Below are 20,223 nucleotides of genomic sequence, written 5' to 3'. Positions count from 1 at the left end.
GACAAACATATTTTCTGACAAATGGCAATGCCTGTAGTTACTGTAATGAATTTGCCACAGGCATAGCCATTTTTTTTCCCTGAGTCAGGTAAATATGAAAGAGTACATATTATTAAATAATATTTTTAATTTTTGGACTGCAATTGCAGCTCCAAGCCATTTTTCACATGCTTAGCAGACTAAGCTTAACCCCTTCCCATCAGCCCCAGTGCCCCCATTAACAAAACTGCTCAATCACGTGACCACTGTGATTGGCTGTCACAGTGATCATATGACCTGAAATCAGTCCTGCTAGTTTGCGATTATTGTTCGAAACTGGGAGCTTTCTATGGCAGTTTGGTCACTGTGCCGCAAAGTGAGTGTGCTCCCAGCATGAGAGCCTTGGCTGTCCATGGGTGCATATGTGTGGTCATTAAAGCCCATCCTCTTTGCCACCAAACAGATGCATTACACAGGTGGCAGGAGGTTAACTGCTTCACAGAAAAAAACCCTGAAGAGATCTAGTTTCGAAACTCAGACTACACACATAGCTGATTGTGTCAAAGCAATCACTCATTTTTCTCCCTCCCCCTCTGTCCCTGCTCTGCACAGCTCTGTGCAGAATTCAATTAAAAAAATTCTAGGAAAAAGTTACTGTATTTTTTTTTTTAATTAGGAAACATTTTGTTTTTCCATCAGTGTTATGGGAGCATCATATATGAAATAGTAATTCATAAAATAAAGATTTTATGTAAATAATATAAAGATTAACAATATCAGTGTAAAAACATTTTTGTTTGTTTAAACACAGAAAAAATGACATGAGAAGTATAAAAAAACCTTTATGCTTCCCAGATTAAGTTCTTCTTTTTAAATTCCCTTGCGTGGAAAAGTTGTATCCCTATTGTGGGGGTCAGCAGTACCGTATTTTTGTACATTGAAATCATATCACCTGTCAAGCGTCTCTTCTCCAGAGAGAATAAGTTCAGTGCTTGCAGACTTTCCTCATAGCGGAGATCCTCCAGTCCCTTTATTAGCTTTGTTGCCCTTCTCTGGACCCTCCCCAGTTGCAGCACATCCCTTCTGAGGACTGGTGCCCAGAACTGGAAGGCCTACTCCATAGCCTTGTGGAGTGGGAGAATTATCTCTGGAGTTAATCCCCTTTTTAATACATGCCAATATTCTGTTAGCTTTGCTTGCAGCAGTTTGGCATTGCATGCCATTGCTTAGCCTGTCATCTACTAAGAACCCCAGGTCCTTTTCCATTCTAGATTCCCTCAGAGGTTTGGCTGCCAGGCGAGTAGATTGCATTCATATTTTTGGCACCCAAATGCAATATTTAAAATTTTTGAACATTAAAACTAATTTGCCATGTAGTTAACCACCCCATTAATTTGTTTAGATCTTCTTGCAAGGTTTCCACATCCTGCGTAGAAGTTATTGCCCTGCTTAGCTTAGATCGTTTAAGAATAAATTAAATAGGATTGGTCCCAGGTCAGAACCCTGGGGGGCCCCACTTTCCACACCAGACCATTCTGAGTACTCCCCATTTATCATCACCCTCTGGACTTGCCCCCATAGCCAGTTTTCAATCCATGTAATCACCCTTTGGTCCATGCTGACAGACCTTAGTTTGTACAGAAATCGTTTATGGGGAATGCCTTTGCAAAATCCAGATACACCTCCTGGCAGTTCACCTCCTCATACAAGGTTAATAGATTTTTGGTAAGAACAATTCTTCAGAAATCCATGCTGATTACTGCTAATGATACAGTTTTCATTAGTAAAATCTTGTATATAGTCCCTTATCATCCCCTCCAAGAGCTTGCAAATTATTGATGTTAGGCTGACTGGTCTGTAGTTCACAGGGATATATCTTGGCCCTTTTTTAAGTATTGGTGCTACATTGGCTTTTCTCCGAGTAGCTGGTACCATTCCAGTTAGTAAACTGTTCGTAAAAATTAGGAACAATAGTCTGGCAATCACTTGACTGAGTTCCTTTAAGGATCTGCAGGTGTAAGCCATCTGGTCCCGGTGACTTATTTATGTTACGTTTTTCAAGTCTATTTCTAATGGCGCGTACACGCGACCGGACTTTCTGTCAGAATAAACTCTGACGGTCTTTCCAACTGAGTTTTTGATGGAGTTCTGACCGAACGGACTTGCCTACACACGATCACACCAAAGTCCGTTCGTTTCGAATGCGATGATGTACAACGGGAGTAGAAAAGGAAGTTCAATAGCCAGTAGCCAATAGCTGCCCTTGCATTGTATTTGGTCTGTTGGACTAGCATACAGACAAAAGGTTTTCCCGATAGGAATTAATTCCATCGGAAAGATTTAAAACATGTTAAATTTCTAGGTCTGTCAGACTTTTTGAAAAAAAGTCTGCTGAAGCCCACACACGATTGGAATATCCGATGAAATTATTTCATCTGACCTTTTCTGACAGAAAGTCCAGTCGTGTGTACGCGGCATTATTCTATCCCCTGTTAGCCATGAGGGTGTCATGAGGATAAACCTTGCAGTCTTGGTTACTGAACCCCCCTTTCTCTCATGAAGTCTGAGAAGAATAAATTCAAACCCTTCACCATCTCTCCATCTTTTTTACCAAATAACCTTCATCATTCTTTATACTTAAAGAATTTCTTGTTTTTTTTTTACTCTCCTCCGCTCCTCTCCTTCGTGTCCTATCTTAGCATCCATGATCACACCCTTACATTTGTTATTGCATTCTTTGTAAAATTGGAATGCTGATGATGACCCCTCAGCCTTGTATTTTAGAAATGTCTGATAAAAGCATACAAAAGCATGTATGTCATTGCCAATTTAAATGAGGATTTACAGTTTTATTTTAATAGCAAAAGTAGTAACATTATTGCTATTTACATTATTTCTTTAACCACTTGAGCTCCGGAAGGTTTTACCCCCTTCATGAACAGAGCATTTTTTGCTATTCAGCACTTTAACTGGCAATTGTGAAGTCATACAACACTGTACACAAAATATTTTTTTTTCTCACAAATAGAGCTTTTATTTGATGGTATTTGGTTCCCATTGGGTTTTTATATTTTTTGCGATGAAAAAAAATAAAAAAAATAAAAATTTTGATAAAAACCGCTAATATTTTCTACTTTCTGTTAGAAAACATATTAAGTAAAAAATCAAATTTCTTCATAAATTTAGGCCAAAATATATTTTGCTACATGCCTTTGGTAAAAAAAAAATCCCATTAAGTTTTTATTAATTGGTATGTGCAAAAGTTATAGCGTCTTTAAACTTTGAACTACATACTGGAATTTACGCAGCTATGACACTATGGCTGTGATCAGTGAATTATAGTGGGACTGTGGTAGTGTGGTGGGCAAGCTGTAGCTAGCCAATGCTGGCTGGGAGGTACACTAACTGACACTGACATCAATAGTGACACTAATACAGTGATTAACTCTATTACTGTACACTGTCACTGTAATAATGACACTGGCTGGGAAGGGGTTAACATCCAGAGACAATCAAAGAGGTAACTGTGTGCCTAACAATGGGTAATGTGTATACTATGTGCTGCTTTTACTTACAGTACTTATTGTCAGGAAAGGTTTCACCTGCTGGTGGCGCTGCCAGATCTTTGGGCCGTAGTACTGGTGTCCACCAGCGGGTATCTCCCAGCAGTCTGGAGCCGACATCATCTCTTGCAATCAGGCGTCACCTGAGACTGATTGCAGGAGATGTGTATATATACTCGGCAGATGCTCACAAATTTGCCTTGGTATTTTCCTTGAGCCCTGACCTGTATTCCTGAATCCTGTGCCTTGTGATCTGTATTCCTGAATCCTGCATCTGTACCTTGTGTCCTGTGTTTCTAAACCCTGCATCCATCCCTGGACCCCCTGTCTTTCAGACTTCCTCCTGTTGTCCTCTCCCTGTCCCGTCCTGCTCCCTGTTCTATCTGATTGATCTCTCGCGTATGACCCTGGCTTGATTACGTTTATGATTATATCTTATTCCTGTATTCACGTTTGGTTTAGAGAGTTATTATTGTGTGTCTCCTTGGTTGTTTGCTGGTTTGCTTTATTGTTTATGACTTATCCTCTTAATAAATCTTACTATTATCACTTTAAATGCATCTTGGTCTTCCCTACTGCAGTCCACACATTTCTGGTTGCACCGGTTTATGACATTCATCTGGCTGTTTTTTCTCCCTGCTTTGCAGGGAGAAGAAAAGCCAGATCGCTGTTCCCAGAGCTCTGTGTATGATTGGCCACAGCCGATCAGCTGACTTCAGCAAAAATCATTGGCTTAAATCAGCTTCTAAACTTGTGCTGTGTCCAATCATAGCATAGGTCAACAGGAGGCGTGGGTCTGCATGCCATGAAACCCGGAAAAAAGGCCGCAATGTACAGGTACATCACCCAGTCTGCAGCTGTCGCCCGCCCGCAGTACAACTACTGTTGGTGGGCAGGAAGTAGTTAAAAATAACACAGCATAATGTCATAAGCACACCACATTTATAATAATGGGCATATAAAGGCTGCTCCAATCAAATCTATTTTGTTGTGTTAAAGCAAATGCTATAGTTTGGTTTCTTATGTATTGTTATATATAATCAATGTAAACTGAAAAAGTAACACAGAGATAGATACACAATATACACTAAACAACAAACTCTGACTTGCACTGAGCATGTAGGATGTGCTGATTTCATGTGATTAATTACTGAGGCTTCAAAATTAGTGTGGGGTAACAGATCAATCTGATTTATACTTGAAAATCCGGTTGACATGGACATGTGCTTGTAAGTTGGCCAGACTGAATAGTGCTCTTGTAATGCCATTTCATGGACTGATCGGCACAATCTGGACCACCATGTGGGGAATCTTGCTAGATCTGAATTTGGTACACTAAGGAATTACAAATATTCTAACCATCCTTCTAAAGACTCAGTCACATAGTGTTTCAGCTGAAAAAAAAAAATTCTTCTTGATGTATACATTTCTCTAAGGTTTTGTGCTAGAAAATATTCAGCAAAGAGTAATGCCTGACACAAAATAACTACCAAGAGAACATTACGTAATCTTTTAAGCAAGTTCAACACCTGTCTACCGTTTTCATAAAACTGAAAAATTTGGTTCATTCTCAAAAAATATGTCCCTTTGCTTTTACTGATTCTTTACAGCTAGCAATCAAATCAAAGGGTATATTTATTGTCGTTAGTTTGAAAAAAAATGTATTGTTAAAATAGGAAAATGATAGTAATAAGGATATTTCTTGATAGGAACGGTGGTAATTAATTAAAATTCAATGAATATGTGAAATCGAGATATATAAAAAATGTCTACAGACTATGGAATTTGCTAAATACACATGATACTGGGTTTAGAAGCATCAGTTAAAGATATTATTAGCAATGTTCTATCAAGGAGATGCAGGGGACAACATCTCAAAACATCAAGTCTCTAATTATTTAGCATTTAAACTTTTAGTAGTTATATCGTTACATATTTTCTTTATTACATTTGTTACAAGGCAACACAAGCCAATTGTTTTCCGTGCTCTAGCAAGATAGATTTTCTATATAGATTCTTATTTTCTCATATTATTCTATGTATAGTATTTTTGTTTTTTTCAATACATTTTTCTTGTATGTAAAAAAAGTTTAAGTACACATAGTGCAAGTATGCAAATTGCTGCTAATATTCATGCTATATTTTCTGAAAAATGCATCTACTATTAGCAACGTTTTGAATATTTTAGTTTTTGATATTTGTGGTATAGCAAATGTAGAATGAATTTTAATATACTGTTATAATTTTAACAATGTTTAATATATATATATATATATATATATATATATATACACACATATATATATACACACACATATATATATGTATATATATATATATATATATATATACATACATATATATACATCTAAGAATTGCTGCACTTAAAATTTATTTAAAAAATCAAAAAAATTACAAACAATGCATAGTATTCTAAAAAGTCAAAAAAGTTATAAACAATGTATAGTGTGCTTTTGACTTTTTAAATAAATTTTAAGTGCAGCAATCCTTAGTTTTTTCATTTTATTTATAGCCTGTGGGATGGCTTTATTGCTTTGCACTGTGAACAATTACCAGAGCACTCTTCACCCTACTTACCGGACTGTATATATGTATAATCCAGTGGTTGCCACTGCACACATATCAGATATCTTATCTTGTTATATATATCTTATTATCAGAAGTGAGGGACTGTAAAGTTTTTAGTTGATGTCTGCATTTTTTATTATCTATATATCAACAAACCTATATTTTATTTTGCATTTTGACTGAAAGTAAAGCTGTCAATTTTATGTAAGGATAGTGATCAGTTTTTAGAGCTTCATTCATATCAATATAGTACATTTATCAACTATACATGTAATACAAAAGGGGTAAAAAGCTTGCCAAAATTTACTAGTGAAACTACTTGGTAATTGTAATGAAAGAAAAATAAATATTTCCTTACCACGAGTCCGGGTAGTCCAGGAGGTCCAAGAGGACCTTTTTCTCCACGATCTCCAACTGGGCCTACAATACCTCTTGGGCCTGGTGAACCAGGAGCACCTGTTCTTCCCAAAGGTCCTGGTGGTCCAGGTCGTCCCCGCTTTCCTTGCTTTGGTAAACAAACATGTAATAGCTATAAAATCAGTTATCAGTAGTTTTTCTTTCTACATAAGAACTCTTCTGTATGGAAACACAAAATACAGTATTTATATCACAAGGAAAATCTAAATACCTACTGTACATATTTTATGCAAAATGAAGACTATAGAGGAAATTAGTGGAAGGCCTGTCACCAGTATAATGTTGCCTATTATAGCCTAGTGTCTATCTTGAGTATGGTAAAGAGCAACATATAGAATACATTAACCCACACGTCCTTTAAACTACATTAAACCAGTTTGAAAATATCGGAGATGCCTGGCTAGAGGTTCCTGATTTAACTCCCTTATGCTTGGTTCAAAGTAAAATTCTCAGTGGCAGGACACCATTGTCTGCTTAACCATAGATATTGTTAGCCAGGCGGATGGTGTGTGTGTGTGTGGCAAGAGGGACTGTCACGGTGGCGCTCCATATACATTTTAAACTGAAGGGATATAGTTACAGTGGTGGTATCTAGATCTGCAGTGGTTGAATGTATTGTTTTGTTTTACACAACGGTTAATATATATACATTTTGTGAACCCCTCCCTGTTGTTTAGGCTAATGGCTGGGAGCAGAGTTGGGGGATAGGTTACAATGAGGGAACACACAATATAAAGTAACTCAGGGACTACAGACTCATATATATTTTTTCTAGACACTGCTTCTTCATAATGTAGCCGGTTGTCCACAAGAATGAATGGATTTGTGTCTTCTCAGTTATGTGATACGTTTGTTGTACAATGAAAATGTTACCTTTGTTTTCAATAAAATTATCTGATTCAAGAAAAAAAAGTACATTAAACCAATCACCTCTTATAAATATTCTTCTACAATATGAACTATAGACAAGTGCAGGTCAGAAAAATGTGTTTTGTTTAGTTTTCGGATAGATTAGTTATGTTACTAATTTTGTTTTGCCGATTTGTTTTGGAATTAGTTTAGTTTATTCTTTTTCTAACAAATTCCAAATTTTCAGAACTGTTTTAATTTGGATCGGTCAAAAAAATTATCAACCGATTATAATAATGTGTGAAGAATAGCTGGTTTTTAATGAGCGGTCCGGGAAGCCGTTTACCACGTCCTTACCAACCAATGACTTATCAGGCCCTTCGAATCCCCACAGTTGAGCAGTTGATGGGGACAAGGACCTCTTCCTCACAACCCTGTCCTGGTGATTGTGGTGGTGCAGGGGGGTGAGTTATCGGGATCTGGAAGCCCCGTTTAACAAGGGGGCCCCCAGATCCCAGCCCTCCCTATGTGAATGAATATTGGGTACATAGTACCCCTACCCATTCACCAAAAGAGTAAAAAGTAAATAAAAACCACAACAAATACATCTGAATCTCTGAATTTATATTCAGACAGAAACAAATTGCACATGTCTAATTGTCTATTAAATATCATAAAAAATAAATGACTGAAGGCTTCACAATGTGCAGAACTCTAAGCTGATCATAAAGGAAGGAAGAATTAAACTTTTCACATAACTGAGTAACATAACTGCTGTATCACAGTGTGACTGACTATATACTATTGTCACAGTCTGGGGTTTAGACATAGAGACCAGTAGCTATAGCAGTAAAGAGGTTCCCACCGACCAGCTGGATAAGTACAGAAGTAGGTCACCCTGGTGGATGGCATGGGCTCACTCGAGGCGCAAAGTCTAACTCGCACTAACCAGTGTTTGCCAGAGCTCCTGATGGTGTTAGTACTATGTGACGGCCCTCAGGATTGTCCCACCAGGAGGTGAGCAAGCCGGGGTCCAGTAGCAGATATAGCAGGTAGGGATCAAGCAAAAGCATAATCGGTAACAAGCCAAGTGGTTGCAGGTGGAGATCAACAAGTCAAAGGTACAAGCCAAAGGTAAGTAATGAGTGGTAGCAAAGAAATGAACGACAACAGGAGTTATAAGAGCAAGATATTGGTTGGAGTAAGCAAAATAATCTGGCAAACAGGAAATTCAAAGAAATTACTAAAATAGGAAATTAATGTGAGGAGCAAATGGTTCAAGAATCAAGAGAAACAAGGTTCAAACCAAAATTGTTCAAGGAATTGTCCAGACTGCTGTCCAGAACCACAGATGGCACAGCAAGAAGAGACATAGCAGAGGTTGCAGGTCCAGATCAGGGTCCTGACAACTACTCTACTACCTGGAAAAGTGTTTGTTTACCAACCTCATTCCTCAAGTACCCCCAACAGGCCATGTTTTGGGAATTTCCCTTAGAAAAAATAGGTGTCTGCACCGGGCCATTGACATTCATTTAATGCGTGTATCGGATGACATTTTGGACAAAGTGTCATTTGATTGTAAATTTAGTTTTTGCCTCAGAACAGCAATGGGGTTCTGAGGGTTAATTATGTAGGTTAACTTTGACATCAGTTTGGCGGGCTGTGTTAGAGTTCTGCTTGGTCATGTGTACAGTGAGGTGCACATGACAGGCCAGAACCAGGCCTTGTTGGACATTTTGGCTATCAACTTCCTCGGAGCCAATCAGTGGGTGTCTCGCTGACTTGCTGAGGAGTCTGGGGAGGGGTACTTAAGATGTTGAGGTCACGTGTTAAGGGTGGTTCGTTTGTGAGGCCCTAGCGGTCTGTTCCTGATTCTGGACTGGGGTGGCCCCTGCGAGGGGTCCCGGTCACGGGAGCGTTTGACGCTCTGCAACATGCTTTGGTTGGTTAACCCCAATAGACCCACCTGTTCTGGGGTAAGGATCTGTCTGTTCCAGAGTCTCGGAACCAGCTGGTCTGAGGCGCATTAACTGAGGGAGGATTCAAGGTGTCCGGGTGTGCTCTCGGTTTGGAGGGGCACCACAGCTCATGAAAGTGACCGGGGGAGGACTCTTTGGAGGAGGGCCAACAAGCTGGCATCCTGAGAAGTGCTTGGTTACTGAGTTGGGAAGGACATTGACCAATCCACGCTTTTTCCAGTAGTATCAAGGAGACAGAGAACATTCCAGGTACTGAGGAAAAGGTTCCTGTTCACTTTCAGTTACAACTTGTTCAAGGTCAGAGATTTTACAAGTTCTGAATCAAAGTACTGACTGCCATAATCTCTGGCTAGACATTTGTTCAGCCTTGAAGTGCCCAGCTGCAAGTGGCTACTCTCTGGGTGGTACTAGAGACTTTGTTATGTCTGCAGTTCAAGGTGCCTGAGTTCTTCACCCTTGCCCTCTGTTCCCATACGAGACTGTGTTATTGGATGTTACCTCTGCAAATAAAAACCTTTCAAAAGGACTTTATTGGTGTCAGCGTCCAAAGTTGTTGGGTATCAACCCTAGAAACCCCTAGACGTGGAAGAACAAGCCAAGCAGAGGTAACCGGTAAGCCCAAAAAGTTAAGGCCGCCCTACAAAGGGTTATGGCTGCTACATGCATATGTGCAAGGTGAAGGAAATTCTAAAAATATGACCTGTTGAAGTACTTGAGGACTGAGGTTGGGGACCACTGCTATAGATTATTAGAGTTTGTAGGTTTGTTCCAAATCTTTACAAATACTGATGCTAGAGACAGTCAGAGTACTAGGATTTTCAGAGGAAGGTCAACAGTATTTCTCTTACCCACATTTCGTTTTAATCTTTTTTTTTTAAACTGTGTCATACTTACTTGACCTTTGTCTCCAGTGTCACCTACATCCCCCTATAGTAATTAAAGGAATACAGGAAATCAAGTTAACTGAAAATACAGGCTAGTTTCTTTTTTTCTTTTTTTTAATCTTGGAGTTCTTTCCAATTGTGAATTCTCTGTTATTCAACGGAAAGCAACATCTACAACGTACTACTTCACAAATAAGAATAATGAGCAAAGACATTTTTCAATTTCAGCACCGAGGCCTAAAATTTGTAAGGATCGAAGGACACAATTCAGGGTCAGGGAACTGCTCATGGATATTGCTGGGTTGTTGTAGCTTTAGACCTTCTGCTAAATAAATCTCATGTTTGCATATTATTATCATGATTTTAAATATTCCACTCAACTGGAATAAAATGTAGGACTATTTGTTTTTTCATTAAACAAGTCAATTTTATAACTACATATGTTTACAGTTCTGTCAAAGGCTTTAATTAGACATGCAAATCTATTGCACCTTAAATAATAACAAAAATATAATTTGCTTGACATTTTAAGAGACATTGCATTTTAAAGTTATTGCGTTTTGAAGTTTTGACATCAGGTTTGTTAAAACATGTAGCAATGGCAGTCTATACTGTATTACAAACATTAGGATTGTAACTCATATTAAAAATACCTTGGCTCCTGTTTTTCCCTTTGTACCTTGTTTGCCTTTATCTCCCTGAAATATAAGAAGTTCATTAGAAAAGAATAAGCCATTGACATAATATACCTTTATATCAAATTATTGGGGCTTCTACTATCCCTTACGACGGCCCACTCCCCCACCTTTAGCCCACAGCCAGTAATTCACAGTCTCTGCTGTGTATGATTCCTTAACCTCCCTGGCGGTATGATTAGTTCTGGTTTTAGGTGCTGAAAGCGGTACAATTATTTTGCATGGAAATTTGCCGTTTTATATTGTAGTCCTGTAATTCTTAGGAATAATTTTCTTAAATCTGTTCAAACCAGAGTCTAGCAGACATCCCGGGTATGATAAAGTTTATAATATAATAAATAATAATAAAAATTATTCAGTAATGTAATCATATCCAAAAACACTGACATTTGCTCATTTGCAAAATTGTTGCTGTCATTAGATTTAGTGTTTGATGACGAATTACCCCACAAAAAAACAGTATTTATAATATAAAAGTGCATGCAGGGCACTGCACAGACCACTAGGGACAAAGGAGGGGGGGCTGTAATTCTTTTATACAGTACTGTAATCTGTAAGATTACAGTACTGTGTGTGTTTTGTGTGGTTTTACTTTTTTGAATTTGGCGCCGATCTCCGCTCCCGTGCGCCATAACGTCGCAGGGAACGGAGCTCGGCAGCATTCGGGCACTGTGTGAATCAAGCGGAGGACAGGTCGATCACACAGCGCGGAGGACATCGCTGGATCCAGGGGACAAGGTAAGTAACCTCTCCCTGTATCCAGCGATGCGATCCCGAGTCTGGCTCGGGGTTACCGCTCACGGAACTAAAATCCCAATCCGAGTCAGACTCAGGACCACCGCCAGGGAGGTTAATATTCTGTGTAGAGGGGAATGTGTCCTTTCCCTTCACTCATGTCTCAAATTACACTGATTTCACTTCTCTAGTTGGTGCAAGGTGTGACATCAGATTGCGTTTCTTGCCTGCTGGAGCAGAGAAAAATCTTTTGATCTGTGTGTTTTAGATTTTTTGTTTTTTGTTTTATCTGTGTGCAGGAAAGATGGCTACAGATAAACAGGTACATCTTAAATAGGAGTATTTGTTTCATCTCTGTGTATCACCTGAGGCCAGTCACTTCACTAGGTAGATGTAAGGGCTTACAACATGGTTTTTAACTTTAGTAAATCAACCCCTGTCTACGTGGAATTTTGAGTTGTGGCCTAATATGATAATGCAAACTTAAAGTAATTCTAACCCCAATCACTATAATCTTATATTTGATGGGGGTAAAAAGGATGAGTTCCCCTTTTAAACATGTTACATGTTCCACCCATTTTTAGAGTGGAACATGTAACATGTTCAGTAGCTACAGCCTTTCTCCCCAGTCCGTACTCCCTGTGACAGCAGGTGAGGGATCCTCTCCCCATACCCGCTGTCACAATTTGAAAACAGCAAGTTTTCACAGTTTTTCTGTAAATGAATGCCTGCAAGTACTGTGAGCCATTGTGGCTGATGATTTGTAGTTCTCAATGGGCTGCGAGGGCGCTGGTGAGCACTCTCGTAGTACATGTATCTTCCTGCTCTCAGGTAACTGCTTACTCATACAAGGTACGAGCAGACAGCTATGCTAAGAGTCTGCAGGAACCTATGATAAGAGTCCGTGGGTGCAATGTTCTGCAGGCTCCTAAAAAACAAATGTATTAATGCACATTTTTTACCTACAAAAAAATGGCATTTATTTTTTTTTTTTAAAGTTGAATTTATTCTTTAACGTGTAGATGTTACTTTTAAAATTAGTTTTCAATCTTTTTAAATTTAAAGCCTTTATTAAAAGAATAGCTGGTGATCCTGTCTTAACGATCCTCATTCAGACACTTACAGTGCCTTGCGAAAGTATTCGGCCCCCTTGAACTTTTCAACCTTTTGCCACATTTCGGGCTTCAAACATAAAGATATAACATTTTTATTTTTTGTGAAGAATCACCAACAAGTGGGACACAATTGTGAAGTGGAACGAAATCTATTGGATTTTTGAAACTTTTTTAACGAATAAAAAAATGAAAAGTGGGGCGTGCAAAATTATTCGGCCCCCTTGTGTTAATACTTTGTAGAGCCACCTTTTGCTGCGATTACAGCTGCAAGTCGCTTGGGGTATGTCTCTATCAGTTTTGCACATCGAGAGACTGAAATTCTTGCCCATTCTTCCTTGCAAAACAGCTCGAACTCAGTGAGGTTGGAAGGAGAGCGTTTGTGAACAGCAGTTTTCAGCTCTTTCCACAGATTCTCGATTGGATTCAGGTCTGGACTTTGACTTGGCCATTCTAACACCTGGATACGTTTATTTGTGAACCATTCCTTTGTAGATTTCGCTGTATGTTTGGGATCATTGTCTTGTTGGAAGATAAATCTCCGTCCCTGTTTCAGGTCTTTTGCAGACTCCAACAGGTTTTCAACCAGAATGGTCCTGTATTTGGCTGCATCCATCTTCCCCTCAATTTTAACCATCTTCCCTGTCCCTGCTGAAGAAAAGCAGGCCCAAACCATGATGCTGCCACCACCATGTTTGACAGTGGGGATGGTGTGTTGAGGGTGATGAGCTGTGTTGCTTTTACGCCAAACATATCGTTTTGCATTGTGGGCAAAAAGTTTGATTTTGGTTTCATCTGACCAGAGCACCTTCTTCCACATGTTTGGTGTGTCTCCCAGGTGGCTTGTGGCAAACTTTAGATGAGACTTTTTATGGATATCTTTGAGAAATGGCTTTCTTCTTGCCACTCTTCCATAAAGGCCAGATTTGTGCAGTGTACGACTGATTGTTGTCCTATGGACAGACTCTCCCACCTCAGCTGTAGTTCTCTGCAGTTCATCCAGAGTGATCATGGGCCTCTTGGCTGCATCTCTGATCAGTCTTCTCCTTGTCTGAGCTGAAATTTTAGAGGGACGGCCAGGTCTTGGTAGATTTGCAGTGGTCTGATACTCCTTCCATTTCAAAATGATCACTTGCACAGTGCTCCTTGGGATGTTTAAAGCTTGGGAAATCTTTTTGTATCCAAATCCGGCTTTAAACTTCTCCACAACAGTATTACGGACCTGCCTGGTGTGTTCCTTGGTCTTCATGATGCTCTCTGCGCTTTCAACAGAACCCTGAGACTATCACAGAGCAGGTACATGTATACAGAGACTTGATTACACACAGGTGAATTCTATTTATCACCATCAGTCATTTAGGACAACATTGGATCATTCAGAGATCCTCGCTGAACTTCTGGAGTGAGTTTGCTGCACTGAAAGTAAAGGGGCCGAATAATTTTGCAAGCACCACTTTTCAGTTTTTTATTTGCTAAAAAAGTTTAAAATATCCAATAGATTTCGTTCCACTTCACAATTGTGTCCCACTTGTTGGTGATTCTTCACAAAAAATTACAATTTTATATCTTTATGTTAGAAGCCTGAAATGTGGCAAAAGGTTGAAAAGTTCAAGGGGGCCGAATACTTTTTCGCAAGGCACTGTATTGTTATGGAGTGACAAACATGTCCCATTTGTACTCCTGTATTGTCTCCCTGTCTTATGCACCATTGGCAGAGACTACAACCACATTGAGCAGACATGGTCCATCCTTTTCACTATTAGGAAGCAAGTCCAGAGCAATGATGTGCAGCCAACCTTGGGGCAAGGTTATGTAGACAGGTAGTGTCTGAAAAAAGCTACAGGAGATCAGTAGCACTGAGAGATATGAATGGATGGAGTAAAAAAGATGAAAACAATAGTTTATTAAAAAAAAAAACACACATATCAACTGTTTATATAACACAGTTCACAAATGCCATCCAATTAGGGTTCAGATTTAATTTAAGTCTGTAATCTACATAAATAAGTAGCATACTTACACCTTGCTTAGGCTAAAAACAACCCATCTAGAAATGTATTAAACACATGCTAAATGGATTACACTACTAATCTTTCCTAAAGTAAGCAGAGGGACTAGCAGTGTTTTAGCCAGAGAAGCACAATGCCATATGGGCAACCAGCAATCCTCTATTGCACTTGGAAACTTTTGAAACTTTCCCAAAGATCTGTGTCTTCTCCAAATATCCTCAACGGTTGTTGCTTTTTATTTCATGTCCTGTACGCAGCTAAAGTAAATGGAGTATATTTACATTTATCCTTGTACTTGTACAGCGAGCTCTAGAAATATTTCTTCAAGTAAGACATATTGAATTTGCATTTTATGAAGTTTTTACTTTTTTTTACATTATATTCAGAGGCAACTAACTCCTTTTAAAAACTGATGATTATATTCAATACTAGTCATTTAAAGCACAGTTTATTCTCCTTAGATGTGTGTTAGAAAATAATTCTGGTAAAAGGAACCCTGAGATACCTATAAAATGCAGCCATGGGAGCGGTTGGATTCCTAAGAGACCCAAGAGGGTACCCCTGATACTCCAATGAAATGCTGTGGGGTACTATATCATGAGTATAAGTGAGGCCGCGTACACACGCGGGGACTGTTCGCCCAACTTTGTCCGTCAAACAGTTTCGGCAAACAGTCCGCTCAAAATTAGCATGGACGGACATGGCCACACACGACGGACGAACAGTTTGCTGAAACCGTGCACGATGACGTGAACGGCACGTACGACGGGACGAAAAATACGACGTCCTATACACTGCATTATAACTTTCGGCGTGTAAATCCTTTCTGAGCATGCGCGGAACTTAGTTTGACGAACAAGCCTACACACGAGCGGACTGTTCGCTGAAACAAGGTTTCAGCGGACAGTTTTTCGGAAATTCCGAAAAACCTTGTTCGTCAAACTGTCCGCTGAAACTGTCCGCTGAAAGCCCACACACGAGCGGACTGTCCGCCCAAACACTGTTCAGCGGACAAAGTTGGGCGAACAGTCCGCCCGTGTGTACGCGGCCTCAGTGGGACTGGATCTTGTGTCTCATAGCACCCCTTCTCCCTGCATGTTTCTGTTTTCAGTGTTCTTGCCCTTTGCTGAGAGCAGTCCTAAGCCAAACAACCAGAGTACTTGCAATGCTACTACATCTTCCACTCTTTATACAGCACTTTATATAGCCATATAGATGAACAATGATAAATAGAAATGCCTTTTATTTGTTTAAACAAAATCCTGTGTGGATCCGGGTCTGATTTAAAATTTTCTACTGAATTACATTTTTTCCTAAAGGACAGGTGTATTAATTGTTGTTAAATAAGTCTCTACCCTCCAATGCTAATGTACAATGACCCCCCCCCCCTCCAGATCCACAGCATTTAACACCATTCAAGAAGATGGTGACCCTATTTGCAGGTGTATCCAGCACTGAAGGGGGACAGCATGTTGGCTTAAAGCGGGAGTCCACCGGGACTCTGCGTTTTTTTTTTTTTTTATAAAAGCCAGCAGCTACAAATACTGCAGCTGCTGGCTTTTAAAATAGTGACACTTACCTGTCCAGCGCGCCCGCGATGTCGGCACCCGAAGCCGATCGCTAGGTCGTCTGTCGGGTCCTGCCGCCGCCATCTTGGGTATGGGAATCAGGAAATGGAGCCTTTCGGCTTCATTTCCCGGTTCCCTACTGCGCATGCGCGAGCCGCGCTGCGCAATGAGGACGGTCCCCGCTGCCTCTGGGAGCTGTGTGTTTCCCAGCAGGCAGCGGGGCACTTGCTGAAGGGGGCGGGCGCTTGCGGAAAGGGGCGTAACGTACGCCCCTTTCCGCAGAGAGCTAGCCCGGAAGTGGGTGCAGTTACCTGGATTATCCAGGTAACTGCACCCCCCTCCCCCCTGAAAGGTGCCAATTGTGGCGCCGGAGGGGGGGAGGAATCCGATGAGCGGAAGGTCCATTTTAGGGTGGACCTCCGCTTTAATGATTAGCACTTCTAAAAATAATAAATGATATTTGTTTTAAAGTACAAAGGATACAAGGATACACATAGTATATTATGCATAATGGGCATTAGTTTATTAAGTATAAGACCAGTAGATAATAAATATTTCTACTGGTAAATTTGCATCACATTGAGAGATGTTGACACCTCTGTTTAGAGCAAGGAAATACAATGTTATTACAGTCAAAATTCACAAAACAGAATTTAAGTGCTTCACATTTATTACCTTTACACCATCATCTCCAATGTCTCCCTTTGAGCCCTGTACACAGAGAAACAAATATTACATAAAAAATATAAGGTTTATATTTCTAATACCCAGGTGTCAATTACCCTTGGTTTTTAATGTTTAATCAATGATGGGTTTAGCCTTACAAAAAGAAGTTACTTGCCTTTGGACCTTGAAGACCTTGTGAGCCAGGTTTGCCAGGGATTCCTGCATCACCTCTTGCACCCTTAAGACCCTATATTTATATAATGTAAATAAATAAGTATGTAACTAATTCAGGCAGCATGTTGCTAATTACTGTTCCTGACTTGCATTGCTCTCATGATAATAAATGTAACTACAGTTGGTCATACATGTTTTGTTAAGCAAGTAATACAAATGATTTAAGCAACCTGTGTGGCTTGTAACTACTTCTGAGCACTAGAAAGGCCTTCTATTGTATGCAGGGATTTTTCCAGATCACTATCTGTGATCTTTTCTAGACAGAGAATTGAACAAATCTTTTATACTGCATGCACTATATTCTTTCGTTGATTACATTGGGTGGTATGTATCTGTTTCCAGCCATGAGGATAAGATGACTTGCTGTCTTTCTTGATTACTTAGATAACCATCTATTTATTTTATGGCCACCCTACAAAGTTTTTTTTCTTATTATCAAACCATTTTTGAGGATAGAAAATGGCTTTCAAGCACTGCAAACCAATAATATCGGTACAACACGCACCTTTTATAAAATACATACGGGAGTATTAAAACAATCAGTTAAACAGAAAATAAAAAAAGTGCCCATAACAATTTAACTTCAGTCTATTAAGGTTATATAATGGTTTATGATTGATTGTTATGGGTTAGTGTACTTGGCACATTATTTTTTAATTTGGGAGATTACATAGTAGTGGTATCATGGAATATAGCTGCTATGGACAGCCAAAATATGATATTTCATAAAAGTACCACAAAATTATTGAATGCATAATATATTTTCTAAAAATATTTTTAACAATACTTAATAAAAGTATAATTCTGAATACAATATTACACACCAGTACAAGATGGATGGACTGTATGTGCCTAAGCTCTACATAAAACTGGAAATACTCTGTCCATGGCAACCCTTATGCCAACAGTTTTGACTGCCAGCATGAAAACAGCATAGCTCTTCCAAGAAAACTGGCATGTGTAAATACTGGTTAACAGAGAACAGAGCAATACTGCATATACTCAAGGGTTACCTTGGAAGTTGCTTTAATTATTTCCACATTTTTAGCTGAACACATACATGAAGCTACTTGCCTATGTAAACTTAGTACCAATTTTCCAAAGTCTTCTAAATATCACGATCATATGAGAGTAACTTAGTTTCTGAAATTGCTAAGAAAATTGTATTGCTTCATAAAGGTCAATTATGTACTAAGAAAATTTTTAAAAAATAACAACTGCTGGTAGAACAGTATGTATAGCATATAAATAACAATAAATATAAATGATTGTGATACCATTGGTCCTTCAGAGCCAGGTGGACCTGGTGGCCCTCGGTCTCCTTTGTCTCCCTGTTAGGAGAAGAACAATATGATATAAACAATACAGTAAATTTTAGGTTGGGTTTGTTCTTGTGAGTTTGAAGTTAAAAATATTCTGCCCTAATCACTAATAGAAATGTCATTATTATTGTAATTTATTTTTATTGTGCCATTAAAATCGCTAACACTTAATCGCTTCGTTAAGTTCAAATTGCTGTGGTAAAGTCTGTGAGTTATTAGGAACATTATGATTTTTGCATAAACGTTTCTTAATATGTAATCTCATTTTCACATGCTATTATAGTAAATAAAGATGGGTAAAATTAACTGGGTCTTGCCAGAGCCAGTATTTTAGCCATATTTTCTCAAGAGAGTTGCTGTACATAAGTAAAATAATAGTAATTAAAATAAGAGAGTCTAGTCCTCTTATAGCCATATTAGCTTGAAGAAACTGCCAATTTGTACAGTGGGGCAAAAAAGTATTTAGTCAGCCACAAACTGTGCAAGTTATCCCACTTAAAAAGATGAGAGAGGCCTGTAATTGTCATCATAGGTATAACTTAACTATGAGAGACAAAATATGGAAACAAATCCAGGCAATCACATTGTCTGATTTTTTAAATAATTTATTTGCAAATTATGGTGGCAAATAAGTACTTTGTCAATATCAAAAGTTTGTCTCAATACTTTGTTATATATCCTTTGTTGGCAATGACAGAAGTCAAACGTTTTCTGTAAGTCTTCACAAGGTTGTCACACACTGTTGCTGGCATGTTGGCCCAGTCCTCCATTCAGATCTCCAGAGCAGAGCAGTGATGTTTTGGGGCTGTTGCTGGGCAACACAGACTTTCAACTCCCTTCAAAGGTTTTCTATGGGGGGTTGAGATCTGGAGACTGGCTAGGCCACTCCAGGACCTTGAAATGCTTCTTACAAAGCCACTCCCTTCATTGCTCGGGTGGTGTGTTTGGGATCATTGTCATGCTGAAAGACCCAGCCACATTTCACCTTCAATGCCCTTGCTGATGGGAGGAGGTTTGCACTCAAAATCTCCAAAGCATGATGTTGCCCCCTCATGCTTTACAGTAGGTATGGTGTTCTTTGGTTGCAACTCAGCATTCTCTCTCCTCCACACACGACTAGTTGTGTTTCTACCAAACAGTTCTACTTGGTTTCATCTGACCATATGACATTCTCCCAATCCTCTTCTGGATTATCCAAATGCTCTCTAGCAAACCTCAGAAGGGCCCGGACATGTACTGGCTTAAGCAGGGGGACACATCTGCAACTGCAGGATCTGAGTCCCTGGCGGTATAGTGTGCTACTGATGGTAGCCTTTGTTACGTTGGTCCCAGCTCTCTGCAGGTCATTCACTAGGCCCCCCCATGTGGTTCTGGGATTTTTGTTCACCGTTCTTGTGATCTTTTTGACCCCACGGGGTGAGATCTTGCGTGGAGCCCCAGATCAAGGGAGATTATCAGTGGTCTTGTATGTCTTCCATTTTCTAATTATTGCTCCCACAGTTGATTTCTTGACACCAAGATGATTGCCTATTGCATATTCAGTCTTCCCAGCCTGATGCAGGTCTACAATTTTGTTTCGGTTGTCCTTCGACAGCTCTTTGGTCTTCACCATAGTAGAGTTT

The 20,223-nt window shown here is 39.4% G+C and overlaps 1 protein-coding gene across 1 annotated transcript in view; it reads right to left on the bottom strand.

Moving 5' to 3' along the window:
• LOC143996868 (uncharacterized) overlaps positions 1-20,223 on the bottom strand; it is a 127,459-nt gene that overhangs the window by 10,299 nt on the left and 96,937 nt on the right. The window contains exons 20-25 of the mRNA XM_077492158.1: positions 18,557-18,610; positions 17,221-17,292; positions 17,055-17,090; positions 10,914-10,958; positions 10,271-10,303; positions 6,490-6,636 (exon numbers count right to left, since the gene is read on the bottom strand). Coding sequence (XP_077348284.1) covers positions 6,490-6,636; positions 10,271-10,303; positions 10,914-10,958; positions 17,055-17,090; positions 17,221-17,292; positions 18,557-18,610 — 387 coding nt within the window. The remainder of the gene's footprint in view (positions 1-6,489; positions 6,637-10,270; positions 10,304-10,913; positions 10,959-17,054; positions 17,091-17,220; positions 17,293-18,556; positions 18,611-20,223) is intronic.

Source organism: Lithobates pipiens, unplaced genomic scaffold (genome assembly GCF_037356315.1).
Source record: "Lithobates pipiens isolate NorthernLeopardFrog02 unplaced genomic scaffold, aLitPip1_a1.2 Scaffold_19, whole genome shotgun sequence".
In the NCBI taxonomy this organism is placed as follows: domain Eukaryota; kingdom Metazoa; phylum Chordata; class Amphibia; order Anura; family Ranidae; genus Lithobates; species Lithobates pipiens.
The sequence above is the reverse complement of the archived record's forward strand: the minus strand, read 5'-3'. Positions and strand labels throughout refer to the sequence as shown.